Here is a 25,307-nt window from a genome sequence, read left to right on the forward strand (position 1 = left end):
GCACAGATGACGTCTTGAGAGCTTTCCTCCACGATGAAAAACTTCTTTATGACCGGGAGCTTACACAAACCATTCAAGTTTTTAGTTTTAGCTTTAAATACACAGGGATAGCCATAGTAGGTAAAAAAAAATGACCTTACATTCTATACAAGGAGCATAAATATGGTCGCATTCACAATGTTAATCTACATCATTTATTTTAGACTATTCACTTGGTAAGTTGAAAAGGTGGAACCTATATAGGAGTGAGGCAAAGGCTTAATTAACCAAAAGAATGACCGGTGCTGACCCTTCCCGAGCCACTAACCTTGAGGAGAGGGTGGCGGGTGCCCAAACTTAAAGCAAGGGTTCCGGATTTTCTGAAATGTGAACTGTTTATGCAGATGAATGAAATGCACGTTTCACGCCTGTGTACAGCTTTGAACGGTGGCAAAATGCACCAGGGGATCAACCCAAATAAATTGCACTTGTTTAGATTGTACTTAAAGGGGCTAGATGCAAGTTAGCCATTTTATACTCACTACTGCCACCTCAGGTCATACATGTAACTGCACCTTCTATATTAAGCTCGTGCATGACCCCACTTAGGACCTGAAGCAACAAGTTTCTGGGTGACAGTGCAGGATTTTAGAGGCAGTTGTGGTGAACAGGTCTGAGCTCATTCTACACATTAGGACATGGCTGGAACATGTAGGGGGAGGAAAATACTTCATTTTGACATTTTTAAACTCCGTAAAGTCCTTTTAAATTTTTCATTGCTCAATAAACAATAGGTGAAGACAACGCAACAGGATCTGTTTTTTTTCTGTTTTTTTTTTTTTTTTGCTGTGTTTATAACATAGTGGAGAATACATTTAGCCTACTCTAAACCAACAAAAAGTCAGGTACCTCAGCTATAATACATCTCTGTTTGGATGAAGATGAAGAAAGGATGAAGGATGTACACTGTGTACCAACCATGGATCTATTATATCAAACCAACTAGCAACCGGCGCTCACCTTTCAGCATTCAGTTACCGGTTCTTCGTGTCTGTTCGGGAATGTGAAGTCATATCGCTAAGCATTATGGGATTAGCAGCCATTGTAAACTAATGGAGATTTTAAAAGTTAAAATACTGGAGTTATTGTTCACATTAAAACACTTGGAGACCACAGTGTGTTAGATGTATTTACCAGCAGTAACTCAGAAGCTAGCCGAGTCGTTCCACTGTTTTTTAATACTGTTTTTAGCTAATGTTAGTCTATGGAAATGTATGCTAACAGCTGCAAAGATGGCGGATCTCCATGGTAACTGTGGACATTCCCGAACTCTATTGCCATTAGCCCCTCCAGGGCGGAAGGGGGCGATAACGCGCGCGCTTCGTCCCACAGCGCTCACTAGAAACACAAGAAGAAGAGCAGCAGTGGCTTCCGCCGGAAGTCCCGCCTTCTCCCTCTCCAGTCTGCCTCCAACATCGAAGTACGCGCACGGAAACACCGCTGAGCGCGCACGGACCTTACGGTACGGTCGTACGCACGGAGAGGCCAGCGGCTGGAGCCTGCAGGTCAGAGCCACTCTCCCCACACTCACCCCACACACACCCCACACACTCCCCACACTCCCCACACACTCCCCACAGACTCCCAAAGCTCTTCGTGTGACCAGGACTCCGCAGGGGCTTGGATTTACTGTCGCCAGGGTTTGGGGGAGGAAACATTCTTTCTGACGGGACTGAACTTTTTTGGGGGGTTCGTCTCACTTTTTCTTTCAAGTTTCCTCCTGGGATGCAGAGCTAGCTTGGGATGCAAACTAAATATGAATTGAATGGTTTTGGGGGAAAAAAATGAAAAAGGAACTGCACTTTTTTGTTTTTAGTATGACCGTATCAGTTGTCCGTTGTCTTAAAGTTATGTTTCTTCTGAGAGTCCACACTTTGCTGTGATTGGTTGAATCCACGTGTCAGTCACTCAGAGCATGACCAATAACCATAGAGGACTAGAGTTGAGCCCGGTTTGAGCCTAGAGTTGCATTAAATGGTGGAACTGGGCGGTCAGGCAAACAATAAATCACAATTTGTTTCTCGTATTTTTTTTTTAGTCCACGTTTGATTGCATTTCTCAGCAAGGCCGTGGGAACCCAGGGTGCTGAGGGGGCTGCAGCACCCCCTGGTGGATAGTTTGGGAACAGCAGGCAATATTAATAAATAGGAAATATGCGCAGAAAAAGCGTTTTGGGGGTAAATTTTGTCCCTCAGCACCCCCTAGCTAAAATATCTTCTCACGGCTCTGTTTCTCAGGAGCATGAAGACCTGTGTGTTAAAAGCACCATCCTGATAAGTGACATTTGTGGGTAGGGTGGTTCACATTTGGCCTGGTTCCTAATAACATTCAAACATCTGTAGGGTGAATTCAGGTAATGTGGGACAGCATAAGCAAATGGCCTATTACTACCTTGAATTCTTGCTCCGGGGGTCATAAGGATAAATAAAGTTTAACCCTGTGACATGAAGTATGAGGTGTGCACCAAAAAACATGTGGTCTGAGGTGACTGATGAAAACTGTATCTAATATACAATCATGTGCAACAAATGACATGCCAATTTTTATCAAAATGATGTGTATATTTTTACTTTTAACACTTTTTGATGCTGGACAGCACATTTCAGGTAATTTGGATAGCAATAGAATTATATTTTTCACCTAGATATTCATATATAATTTTATAAATTCATGATCAAGTTTTCATTTTTTCAATCTGAACAGTAATTGTGCTGTGGAACTTGCAAAAAGTGCTTTGAATGAGCCGTGCAGGGAGGATATTGTATTGGTGATATTAACAACTTAAACCATGCTGCCTTTAAAAGAGTCAAAATTAAAAAAAAAAATCATTTGTTTGTTGATTATGTTTCACAAAACATTTGAAAATCTTGTGTGTAACTTTATTGGGACTTGGACTAAATGGTGCTCTGACATTCTTGTGTTTTTTTAATTCTTATTCAGACTGACTTTTGTTCTGATTAATAGGCTATATTTTGTTCATTGTAATGTTATCGGTGTATGTCCAGTTCAGTTCTGGTTCCTTTTTTAGACTCTACAACAAAAAGGAAGTGGACTGCATGAAAAAGTAACACACTGTTAGGAAACAACCCAAATGACCAAACACAACCCCAAAAACTCTGTCAATCCCAACGAAATCGTGAGTCACATTTTGTAAAAACGTCACACAAACTTCATATTTGACATAAAGGAAGAAGAGTCCCAGAGGATTTCAGAGACGTATCACAGGCTGGGACATTGTCTTCACTGTGGACAAGAGCGAAGTCACAAATGAATAATAACAAAAACTGTCCCAAATGACCTGAATTCACCCCACCAAAGACTGAGCCAATGAGAGCCCAGTAAAGGGTCATGGCTGTACAGTCGGGCCTAAACCTTCGCAACTTTCACAGGAAACAGAAACATGAACAATGCAAAGATAAGTATGTTAATAATCTCTCCCAGTTTCCTGTACTGACACGACTGATACTTTATCTCTGTGTCGTACACAAGGCCAAGCAAAAGTTACTTTTGGTCTTTATTTCGTACAGATTGTTGAGAGCGTTTATTAACAATAATAATAATAATAATAATAATAATAATAATAATAATAATAATAATAATAATAATACATTTTATTTGTTTGGCGCCTTTCTACACACTCAAGGTGGTCATACATCAAGGGCAAACATTAAAAGTGCTGTACAGTTAAAAACAGATATGTTGTTGAGTGCCAAAAACGTAAACTTTTTTGTATTTTTTTTTTTATGTATTATGAAACTAGACACTCTAATACACTTTATGTGTGATATTGGTAGTTCTGAACAGAACTGAAATAAATAATGATCAAAAACTTGGGAAAAGTCATAATCTGGACATTTCATATATGTTATTGTGCAGAACAGCTGTACACCCAACTTCCCATGGAAAGATCAGTTGAGAGGAGAGGAGATTTAAAGTGTGGGAGTGAGTCGGTGTTGTGGAGGTCAGGGGGGAGAGTAAGTTTAATAAGGACAATGCCTCTCTGTCTGTCGTTTTTTATTTTTAAGATTTCTATTTGTATAAGTCGGTTGTGCCTCGGGCTTCTTTTCTCCTCTCAAAATAAGCATTTTGCACATGGATCCTTGAAGAGCACCTGACCTGATTGAGCCTACTGCAGCGATCACTCGCCCTCTTCCAGAGTGAACCTTAACCTCAAACAGCACAGACGTGAATCTCCTCAGAACCCTGCCTACAGCCCGGTGTCCTCTTGTGTCCAGCAGGGGGCAGCATGGACGCGTGGAGCCGCCTGGAGCTGTGGGGGGAGCTGGCTCAGTCCTGTGGCCTGGGCACGCTGCAGCAGGGCTGGGAACAGGTCTGGAGACTGCTGCTGCTCTGTGTGCTCTGCAGACTCAACTTCACCCTGAGTGAGCTCACAGACACACACTATACGCACACCGCCGAGCACTTTTTATCTCACTATTCCAAGTTTAAAGGCATTCTTTAAAGCAGTACTAAGTCTTCCCCCTAGAGACCATAAGCGCAACTGCAGGTGTAGTAGCAAGGTACGATTTTTTAACTTATTAATTGTCTTGGAGAGTAAATACTACACTGACAGGAAAGGCGAAGGGAGAGAGGGATATTGTACATCCAATTATACAATGGAAATATTTTTTTTCACTCAAACTTTGCTGTAAATACTGTTTAAAGTGACTTAGCCCGCAGTTAGCTTTGCCCGTTAGCATGTTAGCTTCTTCTTCGTGATTCCATTAGTGTGTATTGCTTTCTCCGGACCGGTGGCAGTCACGTTGCAAACATGGTTTTGGAGATGAAAGACCCTCCAATCATCCCATAAACACTTGTACTATCCCCACAGGGACTACGAAAAGGATTTATTAAGGTAAACACGTTACTTAGTACTGCTTTAAAGCATTTTTAACAGAAGTTTGCACGCCTTGTGTTGACGTTTGATACCTTGAAATCATCTCTCAAAAAGTGCGTGCATCAGTTAGTGGACCCACAACATGAGTAAAGCAGAGGCCTGTCTCCTCCAGCCTTCACATCCTCCTCAGTTGTAACTGCCCCGCTGCTTTGCAGGCTGGGGGCCCTCCCTGAAGCATGGCCTGTCTGCTGTGGCGGGGGTGTGCGGCCTGTACCTGTTCTTCCAGCTGCACGCGCTCTGGGTGCTGCTCCTCTGTGCGCTGTCCTACCTGCTGCTGCTGCTCAACCAGCGATCCAACAGCAGAGGCGTTCTGCTGTCGCTGCTCATCCTGCTCTTCCTCCTCACGGGGTAAGCTCTCTTCATCCTCAGCACTGGCGCTTTTAGGCGTTAAAGGGATGTTTCAGGATTTTTGACATAGGGCCTCATTTCCTAGTTTTCCAGACGATTGTTGATTTTTGAAGATTTAAAAAAAAAAAATATTCATGCAGTCCTTATATTTGAAGAGTTTAGTGTTGCTAGGCTAGGCTAGCGCATGTCTATGGTAACTAGTAGCCTGCATTAAAAACCTCTTCAAAATCATAGGGTCGTCCTCCAAATGTTGCCATATCTGATTTGCAGAAAACTCCTTTGTGAATTATTATCTGTATTATTCAGTCGACACAGACATTAATATGGTTAGTCTGGTGTTATAAGTGATTTGCCTCAGGTGCACTGTGTTTGGGTCAGGCTGTTTTTAATGCTGGCTACTAGTTACCATAGACATGCACTAGCCTAGCACTAGCCTAGCACCACTAAACTCTTCAAACGTATGGACTGCATGAATATAAAAAAAAATCGATTAAAAAAATGTCCAGAAATCGACACCACAATAGATATCTAGGAAATGAGGCCCTATGTCAAAAATCCTGAAACATCCCTTTAAAACCTTGTCTTCCAGGAGAACAGTCATAAGGAGGAAAATACTGCGCTGACTCACCTTTGCAACAGAGTCCCCGTTTGCTCAAGTCCACTTTGGCCTGACGTGGGATATTGTCTATAAACCCTCTCTATGCTCCTTTTCAGTTTAAAACGCTTATAGTGGAGATTTTTATAAACGGTGTATAAAACGTAGATACAGAACTACAGGATATTTCGGTTACATCACATGGTTTTTCATTTCATTTGTTTATTCATTTAATATGGACATAGTAATTACATTGGACGAACCGGATGCATTGTTTAAAGTGTTACTATTTTCAACACCTGTTAATTCATCTTCATTTATGAGGCATGGGATTGTTTTGGAGCTGGATGTTTGGTGATGTGAGTAAGTAGGGCCTGATCGATATATCGGGCTGATATTGGCTGATAAAATGCCGATATCTCCATAACCGAAAGTGCGTACAGAGAAACTCCAGCCCCACATTCTGCACAGAGAGGCTCTCACTCAGGGGCAGTCCCAGGAGGAGCTGCTTCAGGTTGCGCTCCAGTCTCACTGGACTCGTGTGGTTTAAACAATAAATTCATTTCATTTTATAGCCCTAAAGTTCTTCGTGCACTTATATAAAGGCAAACTTACCTGCAGGACACGGCTCTCTTGGAAACTTTGACGAGCTGTGAAGAGAGAACACTTTTCCAGTGTGATCGTCAGCTGCGCTTTGTAATTAGCTTCATAGTAGTCCTAATATATAGTCTAATATTTATTATTTAGACTGACTTTTGTAGCCTGCTTTACGTTTACAGTTCATATTGTTAACAGAGAATAAGAATATTATATTTTTAAATAAATATATAGTAATATATAGTGGCAGCCCGGTATTGTTTAGGTGGACGCCTAAACAGGAAAGCACTGCGGGAAACCACAGACATGGAACAAAGCACTTTTACATGAGACAATGTTCCATTCACTTCATGGGTAACATGGTGTCACAGCTGATGTGCTTGTTGTATCCGCCTGTTCACACACGCAGACACATGTCTGTCCTTTCCATTGCTCTTTAAAGAACCACATCAAAGACATCTGCTCTAAAGCATTGTTTATTTTAACCAATGACTACTGTACGTCTATCCAGTAATTGCTGGACTTCTTTAACGGTTGTAGAAAAGTATACATTTAGATATCAGTTACACGTAGCTAGGGTCTATGTGATGACTGTGAGAGTGAATGTGGCCATGTGAAACTGGATGTTGAAGTATAAAGAAGCACAGTACGTAGCATAGATGGCTTTGTGTTGGGAGTATATTTGAGGTTACTTTAACTGTCCTTTTGTTTTTCCTTCTCTCTTCAGAGAGCTGCATTTTATCGACCCTGTGACCTGGAACAAAATCAGAGGTGAGCACTAGGGTTGGGCGATGTTCCCTTAATTGGCCGTTGACGATGTTTACAGTGAACCATCGTGATATGTACGATGATATCGTCCATTTCTCATTATAAGCATTTTTTTAAAGACATATATAAGACATACATTTACATAGCCTATATATATGCTGCATATTACTCTGTATGTTAGGAACATGTGATATTGCAGGATAAATGGATCTAAACTAAACATGATCTGAACAGAGTCAGAGACTTTTGCAACAGAAATGTGTTAAAACTCATACGTAAAGTCTGAGAAAAGAACCACTTATTCAGATTGTCAACTCCTCCTCAATACCAAGTTTGCGTCGTAGTTTACGTTTTTGAAGCCGCTCCACGCGCCGCCCTGGTCCGTGTGCTCGCAACCTCGTAACTCCTGCACCGCCTCTTTCTCTCCTCTCTCTCTTCTCTCGGTCCTTCATGAGAATAATCCAAACCATGGGCGCTCATCTAGCTCCGATGTGACAGCCATCTCGTCATTTTAAAACGGTTTAAGTTTCCGTACGAAACAAAGCAAAGCAAAACCACGCGCTGTTAAACTTTGAGCTGCAGAGAGAGAGAGAGAGAGAGACGGAGAATGTGGAATCTGCCTGTGGAATCCCGCCAAATATACCACGTGGGACACAAAGTTGATTATTTCTTTGTCTAATGTGACCTGCTAAATGTGAACGCTCCTGGATGTGTCAGCTGAATCTGGATTGAAGTACAAATGTCAATACATCACAGAAAACGATGCAATCAGATGTTTTTATAAAATGCTGACCCAGGTGAGTTGCCGTGCAGGTTCTCAGATGGTGGTGGCCATGAAGGTGATCTCCCTGGCGTTCGACCTGGACAGAGGAGCCGTGAGCAGCCTGCCCGGCCCCGCGCAGTTCCTTGGCTACACCCTGTTCGTGGGCAGTGCTGTGTTCGGCCCCTGGACCTCCTTCTCCCACTACATGAGTGCAGCGGAGGGCCGGACGCTGGTAAGTCTGACACACTCCATATGCTTACACACACCCTGAGTTTAAACTCTCTACAGGATCCACAACATGGGATCAATTTACTTTATTTGACTGAAATATTCTGTCTCTTTCTGTCCAACAGAGCAGATAAAGTCTACTTTTTAGTTTCTCACATTGTGTCCCCTATAGCCCTGCTGCAATATCACTAGCCTGGTGAGACTAGAATGATTCCCCTCTATATTTTTTTTTCATCAGTCTGGAACCCCCGGCCCCCGCATCAGTAAAATCAAAATGATCCCGTAAAAACTCAAAAACCCAGTGGGAGAAAATTGAAACCTCTGGGAGAACCTAGGGCTGGGAACAAAAATCTATTTGATTTAAAAATCGAGTTGATAGGTCAAATTGTCTCTGCCCCCTGCTCAGAGGAAGAAGGTCCTGCTGCACAAACGTGCCAAGTAGAACAGAGCCCACCTCAGGATTTTGGGTTGTTTTATTGCTCAATCCAAATACAGTACAAATAATTTGGATGTTTAATGTCTTTGTTGCACAGTGACTTTTCAGTTGAGAAAGGGTTTGCCTTTGCAATTTGGTTTATATTGATGCACTTTTATTGTATACAATAAATATATGTATATATTTACAGTTCGCAGTTATTTTGTTGATTGTTGATTTTGTTGAAATGGGGTGTAAAAAAATCGGATCGAATCATGAATCGAGTTTTTTATTCAGCCAGCTCCACAGAAGGAGAGATGCACTCCTATGGACGGACAGGCTATAGAACCAGGGCCAATGGGAGTCCCTCAGCGGACGGGGCAAGACCACAAAAGAACGTCCAGTTCTTGTTGAAGCTTCAGTTCTTGTTGTCCAGTCCCTAGATTACCGGTCTGAATTCCCCACTGCCTGAATGCTCCACTTCCTAGTCTGAATGCTTAACTCCTAATCTTAATTTTTCAATTTCTTGTTTATTTCTTATAATAATATTTATGTATGTACAGGAGAAATATACAGACTTGACAGCTAGGCTATGGGTTAGAGCTTTACCTATCTGACCTGAGTGACCATAAGCTAAGAGGTATGAGTTGCGCCTAGTCTTATAGTTGTATAGTTGGGCCTGTCGCTATATCCACTCATCGTTCAATAAATGACAGCCAAACAATACATTTTGGGGCTCAATATTTAACATCTGTACATTTATTTGCATTATTTGCCCATTTTTCTAGTGTAATCATTTATTTTCTTACCCAACCTTAGATAGGTTTCATTGTAGTTCATGTTTATAGCGGGATAGTTCCATTTGTTCCCAGGCAATGTGCAATGTTGAGAACACTTTGATATCTTATTTGGTTACAGAATTTGGATTACAGACTTTGGTACAAAATACCCTGAGAGGATGAAGGTAATGTGTGATTAGAGTTGTTTCTTTCTCTGCAGTCAGTCAGCTGGTTCCTGGCCTGTGCTGCGAGTCTGCTGAAGAGCCTGCTGTGTCTGGTGGTGTCCAGCTGCGTGGCGCCATACCTGTTCCCCGTGTTTGTCCCCGTCAGCGGCGGGCCCCTCACCGACAGGTAGGGCCCTGCAGGCCTCGAGAACCAACCAGTCTGTGCCATACGGGGCCGAGCTGCCCCATATGAACAAGCTTCTAAATGAACAGTGTGTCTGTGTTTCTCTGGTCGTAGGTGGCTGCGCGCCTATGAGAATGCCGTCTCCTTCCATTTCAGTAACTACTTTGTGGGCCACCTGAGTGAGGGCACCAGCATGTTGGCCGGAGCGGGCTTCTCACTGGACCAGGAGCAGACTCGCTGGTGAGGGCATCATTCTTCTTTGTACAAATAATATATCTAAGAAAATAGAAGACGTTCTATGAAGTGCTTCACAGCTAGAAGGTCCCAAGTTCGATTCCCACCGGGACGGGCCTTTCTGTACAATAGGTTACTCCTCCAGCCAGGTGTATCTGACCATCGGCCTGGCTCCAGATCTGGAGATGTGTTCCCGAGCCAGCTGCTCCTCCAGGTCGCCCGGCAAACTTTCAGAAACTTTCAAGCAGTTTTTAGGACAGAATTAAAGCAGTGGTCCATTCTTGGCGGGGAAATTCCAAGAAGATTTGGCATCAACTACATTTCTAGAGTGGAACATTCACAAGCAAACAGGAAGTGGAGTAAACCAATCAGTGAAGAGCAGAAAGGCTCCGTCAGGGCATTGGGCAGTTTTCCTGATGTGTGATGACTGACCTGTTCTCAGGGACATGAGCGTGGTGAGGCCCCTGCAGGTGGAGATGCCCCGCTCCCTGGTGCTGGTGGTCACCTCCTGGAACATCCCCATGTCCCAGTGGCTCAAAACATGTAAGGATCTATTCTATATTCCTTGTTATCCACACTTATAGGAACTACTCTAAAAGTAATGCCTTTGGAAGCAGGAAAGAAAGCAGGAAATATCAACCCAAAAGACTTTTACATTTTATGTTTATTTTTAATTAGGATTTCATTAGGAAATAAGACAATGCATATTAAGGAACATGTAGGAGTAGGATCTACCTGTCCAGACTTTTGGCCAAGATAGTCGTGCATGGTTTTACAGCCTCCTCTTGTCAATGCTCTGGTATTTACTCTGTTATTAGTTGTACTTCATAAGGTGGCGCAGCGGTTAGTGCTCGTTCTTCACAGCTAAAAGGTCCTGGGTTCAATTCCCACCTGGACGGGGCCTTTCTGTGTGGAGTTTGCATGTTCTCCCTATGTCTGTGTTGGTTTCCTCCGGGTACTCCGGTTTCCCCCTTTAGGGTACACTCTACATTTTACATTTTTATGTACTTGTGTACTAATATGTATATATAATATAATATGTGTTTCAGATATCCTTTAGCAGGTTTTAATCTATGTGATTTACTAAATGCACAAATTCAGCTTTTGCCAGATCCACTCGCAGTAGTAAATAACATCATGACACAGGAGAAAGGAAGCAAAATGCATAATTCCAATGTTGTTTAGCTGCGTTAGAGCCCAGAGAGCGAGGTTTAGCATTACAGATTGCTTTCTCTCATGTTCTCCAGATGTTTTCAAGAACGCCATGAGGCTGGGCACGTTTCCTGCCATCCTGGTGACTTACACAGCCAGCGCTCTGCTGCACGTGAGTATTCTCAGCTCTGAACCAGGACAGAGCCACAGTACAAACCTAAAGTCTGTGCTACGTGCGCTCCCCAGGGTCTCAGCTTCCACCTGGGTGCCGTGCTGCTGTCTCTGGGCTTCCTCACCTACACAGAACACGGTAGGCACGCTCCTCACCTGCGCTGCACTCTCACAACTGGGTCTGACCAAGGTGAGCATCTCTTTAATATCGTTTTGTGCCCTCAGTTCTAAGAAAGAAGCTCGCCAACATCTTCAGTGCATGTGTCCTCTCCAGACCGTGTGCAGCTGGGTGCAGCCATCAGCACAAAAAGGTACGGCAGAGCGAGCTCAGCAGTCTCTGTTTGATGGTCAATGTTTAGATCTTAGTTTTAATGTCTAACTCTCCACACCAGTCAGTTTCCCCACACTTAGTCATTCCCAAATACTGACATGTTTGGTATCCACGTGTAGCATGAAAGGCTGTGACCGAGATGACGCTGTAATCCAAAGATGGTAGTTTCCTTTTGTGGGAGACGGCAGTGGCTAAAGACGGGAGAAATACACAAGGCGCATGTGCAGATGGTATGAAGCGTAAAGGCCATTTTCTAAAAATCAGGTTTTCCTTTCAACAACATCTCCACTTTAGTGGCTCCTACAGACTCCGAACTTTACTGGATTGGAACCAAAAGGGATAGACTTTTTTCTTCATTGTAAAGAGCACAGTCAGAGCTTTAAAAATGAGCCCTCCCACCACTACTTACGCCTCAGAGGAGCTGAGAAACATTGCAGTGGTTGCTTTCCTCTGATTGGTTGATCTGACAGTCAATCATTACCAATGGCACTCTGGTGGATAAGGCCAGGCACAGGTTATTCTATATTATTCCACACTGCTCCTCTATTTTATGTTGCAGACGTAATTTCAGAGCCATAAGGCATATGCCAGGGTCTTATTTTTAGATTTTAGTTCAGCTTTTTAGTCCAACACACGCCTCACCCCTCAACACACGCCTCACCCCCAACACACGCCTCCCCCCCCAACACACGCCTCACCCCCCAACACACGCCTCACCCCTCAACACACGCCTCACCCCCAACACACGCCTCCCCCCCAACACACGCCTCACCCCCCAACACACGCCTCACCCCTCAACACACGCCTCACCCCCCAACACACGGCTCAGAAATCAATGCCTCTGTCTGCCCCGTCACCCTGAGTTGTCCTAAAAGGCCTTTTGTTCTCTGTAGGATCTGTGGGTGCTGCTCATAAACCTGTTCTTCAGTTTCCTGGCCGTGCTCCATCTGACCTACCTGGGCTCCATGTTCGACCCCGGCCTGAATGAGGAGGAGGCGGAGCAGGTGAGTTTGCCCCGCCGCACCTGGGCACTGTCTGCTGCTGACTTGGCGGATGCCCACGCTGATCTCAGTCTTCTGTGTGATCTGTTTTTATTCATTCTCCTTTTACTTTACGGGGGGCTCTCATGATGGGAGGGCTGGCGGTGGGAATGAGGTGTTTGCATGTTGTCTCTGATTGGTTAATCTGTCTGTCCATCATGACCATTCCAATCGCTCACCTATGCAGACCAGACGACCCATGTAAACCCGACAGATTCAGTTTGCTTATTGGCTCCATCATGAGAAATGCCTACAACAACAAACGCCTTCCAAACTTAGGGTTGGCCAACCTTCCCTTGAAATACAGAATCATCCTGTATTTTTAAAAATATGGGCGTGTCCTGTATTAAATCAATAAGGGACGCCTTTTGTTCTGTGTTTTGAGGCTTTAAACCTGGTCACAGCAAATTATAAATAATCTGTAATTAATAATCAAGCTCCAAAAGTTGTTGATTATTATTTATTATTATTTAGTCACGTGGTGCACATATTCATTTGGTGGTGGGTAACCGGTCTCCATGGAAACACCAAACAGCAATGAGTGCATGTGAGCGTGTGTGTGTGTGGCTGACCAGTTAAAATCCTCATGAAATGTCCGTTTGTTTATTAGTCCAACATCTCCAGGAGGTATTGTCGCTTCTGTTTTATCAGCAGCTAATGGAACAGGAAGGGTTAGGAGGAGTTCAAGGGATGTGGGATATAAAACTAAAAAGTTCTAAATGGAACTGTTCTATAAGCCAAACGCTTTCATGGAAGCTGTAGTTTAGGTGAGGAGAGGGGGGGCTGACATCTGCTGACGAACAAAGCCAGAGGATGGCCTGTAGCTTCTAGCTTGTAATGGCTGGTACTGTGGGTGGATTTTTTACTGCCAAGCTCTCGTTGAGTTGTACATAAGTATCAGTATGTGCCGTGTCTCTGCTGTGTTTCAGGGCTATGCTGCGGTCCACACCATCCAGAGGTGGTCCGAGCTCCACTGGACCGGTCACTGGATCATCCTCCTCAGCTGGACCATAAGTCGATTACTATAAAAAAACACTTGTGGACTGTACATACTTTGAGCTCTATCTTTTTTACCTTTTATACTCATCACTTTTGTAAAATAAAGGCTTTTGATCAAAACTTTCCAGATACGGTCGTATTTCCAGAGATTTTGGAGACGGCTAAAGCAACTCCTGACTAAAAACATGATGTGAACTCTGCCAGGTTTGAAGAAGGTGGAAAGGTCGTGTTGGACAAATGAGCGGAGAATTCCACAGTTTGGGGGTAGGGCTGATATTTTCTCTCTAATGGATGATCTGTTTGAGATGCAGGGCTCGTCTTAGGCCTAAACTGAAGCTGGTGAACTGAAGACGCTTTCTTTTATTTACATTTATATAATTGTGACAAGGAATTTTATGATAGTGTCTGAGTAATACAGTTTGTAAAGACATTCTTTGAGGTGTTAGCTCATAAACGCCTGTTATTAAAGAGGGGGTATTATGCTTTTTTCAATCACATAGCACCAGTCTATATCACACTACAATGATGACGAAACCTTCTGTTGGTCTGTAAATGCAGTAAATTAGAATAACTGCCTTGTATAAAATGTCTCTCTCAAAATGGCTGTAGTGAATGTCTTGAAATAGGCCTCTGTCTCTTTAAGAACCTCTGACTCTTTCCGACACGCCCCCTCCACACACTGTCTGTGGCATCAGTGGGGAGGGGGTTCTGCTGAGGAGCAGTGCTTGGTTACTCGGCTGGTGACGAAAGCTCGGAGGCGTCTCCAGGAGGTGGGGGCGTTCCTAGGAGGACTCAGGCAAACCTATCCCTAAGATGGCTGCCATCAGAGTTTTTACAGATTACTCAAAAATACGTGAATGTGCCAAGGCAACACTTCAGGCATGTTTTTAATGAGGGAATGACATAATAACATGATGTAAAGCTTGAAAAAGTCAATTTTGCATAATACCCCCCCTTTAAAATATATATATATCATATTTTTTATATAATAAAATAATATGAATATTATATTTCCATATTGCTCGTGTCAGGAGTCCTTGTTCCACATGTTATTGTAGTGTGACTGTATGACGTTCTATGACTCCAGCTTCAGTTTTTCAGTACCAGAAGGTGAATGTGGTTCTAGTGTTCTGGGACTGGATGGGTTGGACTGTTGTTGTTTTTTTTGTCGTGATCAATTATTTGAACAAAACTAACAATCTAATTTACTTGCTCCCTCTTTCGTTGTTTGTAAACAAAAAAATATCAGGTACAAGGCCTTTAAAAGTGAAAACTTCATTGACTGGACCTTCTTTTGGATGAAATGTGATGGACAAATCTCTCTATTGTAAATGTTGGTCGTCATATTCACTGTTAAAGGCCCAGCAGTGCATATTGTGTTGTCTTTTCATTTTGCAATAGTGTGATGATAAGTTGAAGTTGAGCTTTCTAATGGAAAATGCAGTTATTTCAATGTAAGGAACAGTTACACAGCGACGGAGACCGCAAGTCTTCCTGAAGTTTTGTTGACAATATTGGAGTCAATACAACATGTCGCTGATTTATAGCAATAACACACACACCTTTTTTAGTCATATATGACGTCTCTTGTAACCTGACCCTCTGACCAGACAAAGCCATTTTACTTCTTTCCTTATTATACATTTCCCCCATCATATTTGTGTCCCTTATCTAGCTTGAATTGAACTTGTAATTATTTTTCCTTAGAACCTTCAGTGTTTCACTCTTAAATACTGATGCTAAGTAATGATACCCATACTCCATAATATTCTCCTCTGGTCTGCTGCTGGACTTTATGATTCCTCTCCTGGACTTTGAGCCGGCGCTGGGCTGTGCTCACCTGTGTCTGGTCAATCATTACTCTGCACAGGTAACATGTGCCGTGTCCCCATAGCCTCGGCGAGAGCGGCTGAAGCACCAGGACGTCCCTCTGAACCCCACGGAGAAGAATGAGACCAAACTGTAGCTGGATGGGGCCGGAGATCCCTCTGTCCTCGGAGATCTTCAGCGGTGAGAGAACCAGGCCGTTCTCTTCAGTCCTCACTTCCCGGGCCTTTATATCAAGGACAGAAAGAGTTGATTGAAAACCTATCTTTAAATACGTCTTAATGTTTTCTCTTAAAGCCGTGGAGAGGTTTTGTTTTATTCTCGCGTCTATCTACTCCATCAGGTTCAACTCTGTGCAAACAACTGAAACCAGGAAGTGCTGCTATGGGTTTTAAAAATGGTCTCCTATGTCCTGCACAATGATCTATGACAGTGGTGCTCAAACTGTGGCCCGATGTTTAGGTGGCTCTCACATTCTGCCATCTTAGACTTCAGTCATTTCATTTTGAGAAAACATGTTTTAGCAACATGTAAGTGAGCTGTTTTTAGGTTTACGCCCAGTTTAGTCAATGCCTGGGGATGTCATGGTTCCAAGTATTTGACCAAATGGGTCTATTGTGTCAATAGAACAAGTTGTATGTCTTTGAGTCTCATGAAAAGTGTTGTGTGAGACTGACCTTACAGCTCCAGCTTTATGTAAACACCGTCCTCTCTTTGCCCACACACCCGCACACAGCATGAAGTTGGTCCATCGGGGTTGAAACACATGTTGTGATAGGACAGTGGGTCTCAGCCTTTTTTCCTTGAAGCCCCCCCTGCGTGTGCTGTAGTCAGGCCGCTCATTAAAAGGTGTTTTCCAATATCAAAGGAATACATTGCAGAACTCAATCATTACATTTCAGATTCATATTCATAAAGTGAATGAGAAAAGATCAAAACCGTCGGGGAAAGGTTTAGCTCTGTCCTTCTGGGCTGTGGGTGCTTTTGTTCTAATTCCTAATAAAGAGTAAATAAGTTAGTAACCGGCGTCATATTCCAATAATATGCCGTATTTACGCATAAATATAATGGAAGTATTCCAAAGTCTCCCAAAAAGGGGTCCAAACCGCTCCAGTCCCCGACCACTTCAGCCATGGGGTCTGGAGCGGTTTGGGGGTAAAGGGCATGTCACCACTCTGATCGGTCACTCAGGCCTTTGAAGGGCAATAGTCGGCTTGCTGTTCATAGTTCTCTTTCTCTTCACAAATTTAAACCAGGCTCTATCATGACCTGTTCACAGAAAAGACCATTTTTTGCCCTCTCTACTCATAACTTACATGCCTGATTTTGATGTGGAAACATTCAATAAATGATTAAAGCCATTATAAAAGGCATAATATAAAATAATGACCATATACAAAGGTGTTCTGATGCAGGCTCATATCAGGCTGTGGTTGCTGCCTGACCATGGGCATAATAAGTAATAGACTCCGTGTCCTCACTCCTCTATGTTTTCCATAATATCCACATTCGAAAGGGAAATCATGGCGGATTTACAAACTCCTCCTCCCCTGCTGAGACGGAGCATGTTCCTAAAAAGACAGAATGCTTTGCAAAATACATTAATCCGAGTATTCAGTATTCTCTAACTAAATGCAATTTCACAGTATTCTCCCCAACACTGCATGCTTGTAGGGTTCGCCTCTAAGCTCCAACACCTGCTGCCAATTCATCCTCCTTTGTTCTTAAGTCATGTAAACTAAACTAATATAACACTCTGTTTGCTAGTGTCATGTTGTGATTAAACTTTAACATGGCTCGCTCCCTACTGTTGCCAGCAGGGGGCATTAGACATCAAGCATATAAGCAGAACATGTCCCATCCATTATTGTAAGATTAGAAGTGATCTTATTTTGACAAACCACTACGTAAAGGGTCAGTTTTGAGTGCGTGGCTGCAGTGTGGGTTTTCGTTGCTCAACATAAAATCCCTGTGTGTCGCTCTGTTGCATCCAGCCATCAAAGACGAGCTGTGGCTGTTCCTGATCCCGGCGGGCCTGGCGCTGCTCACTCTGGGGCTGTTTCTGGAGGAGGTGGGCTTCTTCCTGCGCCATGTCCCCTCGCCCAAACGGAGACAACTGTCCCTGTGGATCCTGGGCATGTACCCGGTAAGGTCTCTCCACTGTACAAGCTGGTCAGGCTACAGGATGTGTGGGAACCAGATTCAAGCATTCGAAAATGGCCACTGATGTTATGTTCAGTGGTTCTCAACCTTTTCAGCTCTGGGGAAGTTATATCTGCACCTTTACTCTATAATGTGTCTCCCATCAAAAGAGCTGTTTTAATGATACACATTCAGGAACATTGACAGGATCTTGGGGGCGACGGTGGCGCAGGTGGTCGAGCGGGTCGTCTCGTGATCGGAAGGTCGTGGGTTTGAATCCTAGCTCCTGCAAATGCACACTGTCGTTGTGTCCTTGGGCAAGACACTTCACCCTACTTGCTCTCAGTGTCTGTGTACACTGGTCTATGAATGAGAGTGAATGCGTGACTGGTTCCTTACTGTAAAGCGCTTTGGGCCTGATAAAGGTAGAAAAGCGCTTTATAAGTTGAGTCCATTTACCATTTAATCTTAAAAATCATCCATATACAGTGGGTTGCATAAGTATCCGCCCCCTTTAACTTTTTGCCATTTTGCCACACTATGGTCCACAAACAAAAACATATTTAATTGAAATTATTTGAGATACACACTATGTGACACACATTTATACATGATTTTGAACTTTTTTTTTATAAATAAAAAAACATTTCACTTCATGATCACGTAAAATGTCAACTAAATGTATGCAGTAAAGGGGGCTGGATACTTATGCAACCCACTGTAAGCTCTGTTCTGTAAATTCTTCCATACTGGCCATGAAGGAAACTCAGCTTATGAGCTAAAGGTCTTTGAGCGGCCGCAGATTTGTTCTTCTGAAACACTGAAGAGGCCCTGAGAGCCCCCCCACACATGCAGCACACTGGAGGAAACAGAAAAGGGGCAAAGAAAGAGGTATCTGGGCAAGACTCGCAGCTAAGCCACACAAGTGTGGTGGTGGGAAGGACCCCATTCTTATAACCTGTAGCTTCATTTTCCCCCATATAACATCATGAAGGAAGTCAAGCTGTGAGACCTGATTATCTGGAACTTCTTCTCCTCGGTCCTTGGTCCATATTTCAGTGTGGATGTGTTTAAAATGCACACTGTATTTTTAATTGGAAAAAAAACAAGAAACTGCAAAGCCAGATTAAAAAGAATGAAATGATTAAATGTGGCTCGTTGCAGGTGTTCGCGGTCTCTTCTCTCGTGGCCCTCTACGTCCCACGCTCCTCTTCTCTCTGCAACTTCCTGGCCTCACTGTGAGTTTGCCGTTGATTTCAAGGACGAGCCTAATATGGGGGGGGGGGGAGTGTGTATGAGGAAATGTTGAATCAGTTAAGACTAAACCGCTCAATGGCCGCACTATATAGAAGTAGAATATAGTCACAGAAACTCATGAGTCAGTGGAATATTTATGGATAGATCAGTCAGATCAGTTACATTTCACACATATTGTACATGAATGAAGATAACGGCTTGGATTATTGCCTTTTTGTCTGAGAAAGGAAGCTATCAGTCATTTAACAGCTCCATAGCCGTTAACGTTAGCAACTTTTTACCATAACAATATATAATCAAGTAGTTTATTCATGAAATAAACACCACACGATGTGATTGAAACAGCGGTTTTCACTCATTCTGTTGTGTTTAGTTCAAAGACCTGTCTCTGTCTGTTCTTCTCCGAGTCTCGCAATGCATTGTGGTCCAGTGACCGTCGCTGCTCACTACTTTTCAGAATGCACTGAGAGAGCACTAGTTTTTTTTTCCTGATACTAGCACTTTAACGATACTTTCGATAACGATACCTAAACCATAATACTAGTCGTCTATAACTAGACCATTTCTTTTCAGTAAGTTTCATGTCTCTGGACCAACAGCATCAAAACTTGAGGCCAGATTCTTAGCGTAAGCTGCAGAGCAGACATCTGCGCAGACGGGTGGCGCTCCTTGCAAAGTGGGCAGGACAGGGGCTAGACAGACTGGTATGGCGATGTTGTGGCGCCGCCTCCCCGCGCTAGACCACTACAGCGAAAGGCGGAGGGCTGCGGGCGTGCCAGGGGGGGTCGGGATGTTTAATAAAGTTGAAAGAAGTAAAGCTGTCCCTCCACTCAGCTGCAAAGTCAGATCTGAGATGAGTGTGAGGTAGGCAGCGAATGAAAGGCAGCCATCGGCGCAAATTTACCAAATGAAAAGAATTGAATTGATCAGAAAGTGTCATTGGCTGCGGAGAAGATGCAGAGTTATGCGGTAGTTGCACAGAAATTGTAGCTTATTGGAGCAGTTGCACTACAGTTGCAGGATTGTTGGAGGGGCTGAATTAATGAAAGTTTGTGAAATGCGCTCCTTGGATTTTGGACTGAGCTGCACACGAGGAGCAGCAATGCAAATGCTCTCTTCATTCATCAGGAGGTAAACGCAGCACAGTGGCTCTGACACACATTGAGAATACAGTCTTTCTCACTTTTTTTAGTGTAATCATATCAGCTGCTTGTATCCATGCGTGTGCGCATTGAGCAACCGTGCCGCACGGTTTGGACAGAGATGGCCTTATGGGAGATAACTGACTGAAGGGAATGCAGCAAGTGCTCATTTCTGCTTGTAGGTCTGACCATGTCCATGTGCAGGTACCACTCGTTTACGCTGCTGAAGTTCATGGGGCTGATCACAGACCTGTTCGGAGGGGAGCAGAGGATGATGGAAGTGCTCTCCGGACAGACGGTCTCCCCGGACCCTTTCCCCTGCTGCTGCTGCTGCTGCTTGCCCCTGGTGGCCGTCAACAGGTAACGCAGACTGCGCAAACACAATACTTGGAGATCTCTGGCGCTGATGAACTTCTCCTTTGCTCTCCTGAGCAGGAGCAGTCGGTTGTGGATGATGGCCGCGGTGCTGCAGCTCTCGGTGGTCCGCAGCATCCTGTTCTTTCTCACTCTGGTGCTGTGGACTGACGAACAATATGACTACGGTGATGTACGTTTGCCCGTTTAACCTCTTAAAAGTCCTATATCATGTAAAATCGACTTGTATGCTGTTGTAGTGCTATTTCCTTACCAAAAAAAAACCTAGAGTGGTTTTTGGCTTCATTCACACAGTTCTCAGCAATCCTCTTGAATCCTGCTCTCTGAGCAGCTGCTCCGCCCTCTGCTGGAAAACCACTGAGTTGTGACACGCTGACATTAGAAAGGAACAGAAGTGCTCAACGTCTGTAATGTAATGCCTTACGGCCTGATTTCCATTTATTAAACAGCTTTTTCATTATTTCTGTTGAAAGAAAGAAAAAAAAAAAAAAAAAGGAAGGGCCCGAAGCACTTCCAGGTCAACGCTGCCCCTGCGGAGAAAACAAACACACCCCCTGAGCGTCTGAACAGATGTCATGTTTGCACTCCTTGTGAAGAAGGAGCTCTTTCTAACCTACTCTGGACACGCCGGTTCTTTTTTCTCACCTAACGATAATGTCATGGAGAAAAGCGCTACAGGACTTTATTCAACCTTCCTAGAGAAGAGGACACTCACCAGAAGCTGGAATTTCTTTCCGGGATTCAGCGACTATCACCAAAATAGTGTTTTTCTGTGACTGATGTTTGGTGAATCTTCACCAGAATCAAAGTGCATTAACTTTTATACCAACGAGTTTCATAATGTAAACACCTGATGGAGCGGCCAGGATGTCAACTCCTTATAACTGCATTATGAAGTAACTTCACTATTGCTGTGATATTTCTACTACTGCTAATGTTGCATGAGGAGCATCAACTCGGAGAGAGGGGGCGGAGTTAACTGAATCCAAACGTCTTGTCTTCCAGGTTTGCAAAATACCTCTCTCTTACTACTCCATTGTGGTACACTATATCATATAAATGCCTATACTTTACTTTGGAATGGCTAAAATAGCAGGATACAGATCCTTTAACCCCCACTTGAACCGAGCACATTTTCTCCAGTTCTGCATTACCCAAATCTAAGCTTCTTGAACAAAAAGCAACGACAAAAAGCCACATGTGGGGGTTTTAAGTGTTTAAAACTTGGTAATTAAGTAGGGCTGGGTGATTATGGAAAAAAAAAATAATCACCCCCAGAGGGACCACGGAAAGGATTTATTAAGGTAAACAATTTACTTATGGTGCGTTCCACTTATGAGGGAAGTCGGAACATCTGAGCAGGTTGTAGCGTAAATATTAGAGGGAGATGGTCCGTAAAAATTACAACTTTGTTGCTCATGTTTGAGCATCATTATCAGTTTACAGATAAACTTAATTGTAATATTATGCAATAGTATAATTGTTGTAAATACAGTGATATTTCAGCACTAGTTGCTTCATATTTTACTTTTTACCATTTAATAAGACGTTAGAGACAGAGCAGTAAAGTTTATCCGTTTCGCGTTGATATTTTACAAGTTTATTTGGGAAACATCTGACAAATAACATGGTTTATTGAAGCTTTACATGTGTTACATGTCACATCTTTAAATGCTTATTCTCGGGTTAGCTGCTCCTGTCCGAGTTTCCGAGTTGGAATTACAGAGTTGTTGTGCGTTGCAGTTGAAACTTCAAAGTCAGCCATGTCGGAGCTTTAAGCTTAATCCTGTCATCACGGAGTAAAACACTCACCATAGCTTCACTACAGCCAAATGGTGTATTTTTTTTTCTCTTTTTTCTCTGCAGCTGCTCAGCAAAGGGAAGCAAGAGGGAGGAGATTAGAGTTAGTTCGCTTGAATAACCAGGAAGTGAAACCACTGGATACCACTTTAGCTGTTCTAGATCAATATTGCATTTTCTAACCAGCAAAGTGTATGATAGTGCTAAAGATGACTTTATACTTATATGACAGTATTACCAAATACCGGCAGTACAATGCCCCCTCTTTAAGAGTATGACCCTGGTTTAGTTCAGTCTGCTCTTGCACCACGTATCAAGTAAAGATATACTGCTACTTTTTATTCACAGGTGGACTCGCTCAACCCTAACTTGTACGTGAACGCCATCATCGGCGTGTCCACGTTCCTGTCCTTCTACGGCCACCTGCTGTTCTACAAGGCCACGCGCAGAGCCCTGCCGGGGTACGGCCTGAGGGCTAAGTTTGTCTGCATCATCGTCGTGCTAGTGCTGTGCGGTCTGCAGAGCGGGATCCTGGAAACCATGGGCGCACTGCGGGTCTTCCCCTGCACCCCGCCCTTCTCTGTGCTGGCCCGCTCCCAATGTACGTCCAGTTAAGTTATGTACCATACCTCATACGAGTCTGGACCACAACACGCGTTTTAATTTTGTGGTTTCTTTCATTGTTTGTAATGACAAAATCAGGCATCGGGCCTTTAAGAGCAGATTTGTCAAAACAAACCAAAAGTGTGTGATGGTTCTGGTCTTTCGCAGTGATCTACCACTACTGCGTGATCGTGGAGATGTTCTGCATCAGCCTATACGCACGCCGCACCTTCAGGAAAGTGGAGCCCGGCGCGGCAGTGGACGAGGAGGCCCCGTGCGGAAGGGGGCAGGAGGACAAGGCCGTGCAGACCCAGAGCTCCACGGGTCGACCCAGGGACCAGAGCATAAACAGGGGCAGTGTGGCTGAGTACCGGCGGGGCAGCGGAGACAGTCTGTGCAGGATCGAGCACGCACCACTCGAGGCGTTCAACTTCCCAAATCTCACACCCCAAAAAAGAGACGACACGTGCAATGTCCCGGAGCAGGGCAAAGAGGACTCCTCAACTGTTACTGTAGTATGATTGACTGAATGGGTGACTGCTTTTCCTACTCATCATTTTTGTTTCCTTTTTTTTAAATATACTTGTAAATACATCTGTGTTTTTGCTGCAATTGTCAGTAAAAGGGGTGTTCACAGACTGGGAATTTTCTTTGGTGGAATGGAGCTAACATAAAATATATGGACAGAATTGTAATATGAGAGGGTGAACAAAAAAATTAGAAGTAAACTAGTGAAGAAACAAGCTAAGATCTAAGTTTACCTGACATACAGTGGTTACAAATGTACAACAGCAGACACAAGTTTTCATATTCCACTCAATGTTCTTGTTTGTTAAGAACGTTCAGTGACAAGCCACAACCCAAAGGATAAACACATTTTAAGTAAAGTTTTAATGAGGAAAGAGGATAAACAAAAGGACTAGACCATATTGGCCCACCCCTAACCCATCACATTGTTTCTGGACTCATGCTGCTTCTCTAAGGGTGCATCTGAATCGAGCAAACTGGTCTAAGCCCAAACCGGATGTGCTTCAGCTACATGACAGTGCTGTTCAAAAACATCTCATTGCACATCTCTCGGTCACAGATTGTTCAGATTATATCACAGCGTGGTTGCTTGTTTGAGGAGGAGGCTGTTGGACCAGGAAGCGTGGAGGAAACGAGGTCCGTGGCCAACGCTTTGTGCACTTCTCCAAAAACGAGCGGGTGCCTGTAATCTTGAATGCATGGATGAATGGACTCTAAAGTGCTTACCCTCATGTTCAGCTGTACCACAGTCTGAGAAACACGGCCTCACTTGGATTCCACATTGTGTGCATGGCTGTGAAACCCAGGCGTTTGAGCCCCACACAGGCAGAGGCTGTGACTGTGTGCTCCCCCGGCCACCCCGTGACTAGAGACAGACCTGTCGCCAGACGTCAGTCTTAAGGGGGGCATATGAAATCCACGGGGGGGCACATTTAGTATTACTATGAAGTACATATTTTTCATATGGTATTCGCGTAGCCCTGGCGCACACTGATCATTACATTAAACATAATCAACAGCAAACATGACCAGACCAATTACAGCTGCTACACGAGTCCTCGTGGCGGAAACGTCAGTATGTTGCAGGTGGCGTTTCTCCGAGCTGAACCTCCTCATCAACACATCCTTCCACTCAGACATGAACTTATGAGTGAGGTTCTTTTCAAAAGCAGCTGAATGAGCTGGGCCTTGCATCTGTGCAGAGTACTGCGCCGATGCAACGAAAACACGTGTCTGAGTGTGGAAAACGACCGGACTCTGGGGCTGTAGAACGAGCGCCTGTAGAGACAGAGAAAGAGAGAGAGAAAGAGAGAGAGGGATGAAATGCCTCTCTCGGTGTCAGGGGAGGAAATAGTTACTTGTTGTGGAGTTTGGGCTGGTCTCTAATTGGGCAGAAAGCGCAAAAGTAACACTGCGCAAATGAGTGATACGTATCTTTGCCCAATTTGTAGTGGTAATTCTGCAGGCCTTCTCGTGGTTATACGGCGTATACCTGCGTATCACGTAGACTACACCACATCTGTGTCTGGGGGGGCACAAGCATCTTGGGGGACGGGCACGGCCCCCTATGGCCCGCCCATAGCAACGGGTATGACTAGAGATACACCGATCCAGATTGGTTTGCTTCTGATACCAATAGTGTGAGTCTCTGCCAATAGCCGATACTATTAATCTCTTAACCCCCACCTGAACCAAGCACTTTTTCTCCAGTTTGGCTTTACCCAAATCTAAAAAGCGTTAAAATGGCAACACACTTTTGACGCATGAAAACCCGACAAAAACCACAACCAAAAAAGCAATATATATACACTTTAATATGCTGCACTCGATGAAAAAAAGTTGGGACATCCAATCATAGTTTCTGTCCCAGCATTGATTAGTTGCTGCTAGCGTTAGCATGCTGTTGCTGCTAGCGTTAGCATACTGTTG

At 43.9% G+C, this 25,307-nt stretch overlaps 2 protein-coding genes across 3 annotated transcripts; both read left to right on the forward strand.

Annotated features, from left to right (window-relative positions):
• Positions 1 to 1,439: 1,439 nt before the first annotated feature.
• Positions 1,440 to 13,823, forward strand: LOC306964136 (protein-serine O-palmitoleoyltransferase porcupine-like). Of its 2 annotated transcripts, none has more exons than XM_079558049.1 (13): positions 1,440 to 1,544; positions 4,196 to 4,421; positions 5,092 to 5,284; positions 7,204 to 7,247; positions 8,058 to 8,239; positions 9,650 to 9,780; positions 9,892 to 10,017; positions 10,454 to 10,554; positions 11,259 to 11,335; positions 11,410 to 11,473; positions 11,560 to 11,645; positions 12,559 to 12,669; positions 13,635 to 13,823. In XM_079558049.1, exons 2-13 carry the CDS (start codon positions 4,286 to 4,288, stop codon positions 13,731 to 13,733), a joined length of 1,350 nt encoding a protein of 449 aa, XP_079414175.1. In that variant the 5' UTR covers positions 1,440 to 1,544; positions 4,196 to 4,285; the 3' UTR covers positions 13,734 to 13,823. The 2 variants fall into 2 exon arrangements, with proteins under 2 accessions (XP_079414175.1, XP_079414174.1); XM_079558048.1 differs by having other exon boundaries at positions 4,275 to 4,421.
• Positions 13,824 to 15,653: 1,830 nt separating this feature from the next.
• LOC306964080 (organic solute transporter subunit alpha) lies at positions 15,654 to 23,380 on the forward strand (the record flags this gene model as incomplete). Its single annotated transcript, XM_079557931.1, has 7 exons — positions 15,654 to 15,714; positions 17,526 to 17,677; positions 18,838 to 18,911; positions 20,277 to 20,432; positions 20,508 to 20,619; positions 22,596 to 22,848; positions 23,019 to 23,380. The coding sequence occupies 7 exons, from the start codon at positions 15,654 to 15,656 to the stop codon at positions 23,369 to 23,371; spliced, it is 1,161 nt and encodes a 386-aa protein (XP_079414057.1). The 3' UTR covers positions 23,372 to 23,380.
• Positions 23,381 to 25,307: the final 1,927 nt, after the last annotated feature.

Source organism: Gobius niger, assembly GCF_951799975.1.
Source record: "Gobius niger genome assembly, chromosome: 6".
NCBI classification, from domain to species: Eukaryota; Metazoa; Chordata; class Actinopteri; order Gobiiformes; family Gobiidae; genus Gobius; species Gobius niger.

Coding starts and splice junctions, on each gene's coding strand:
- LOC306964136 (XM_079558049.1), top strand. CDS start 4,286: ATGGACGCGTGGAGCCGCCTGGAGCTGTGGGGGGAGCTGGCTCAGTCC. Junction 4,422..5,091: donor CAGACTCAACTTCACCCTGA/GTGAGCTCACAG, acceptor GCTGCTTTGCAG/GCTGGGGGCCCTCCCTGAAG. Junction 11,646..12,558: donor GCAGCCATCAGCACAAAAAG/GTACGGCAGAGC, acceptor TGTTCTCTGTAG/GATCTGTGGGTGCTGCTCAT.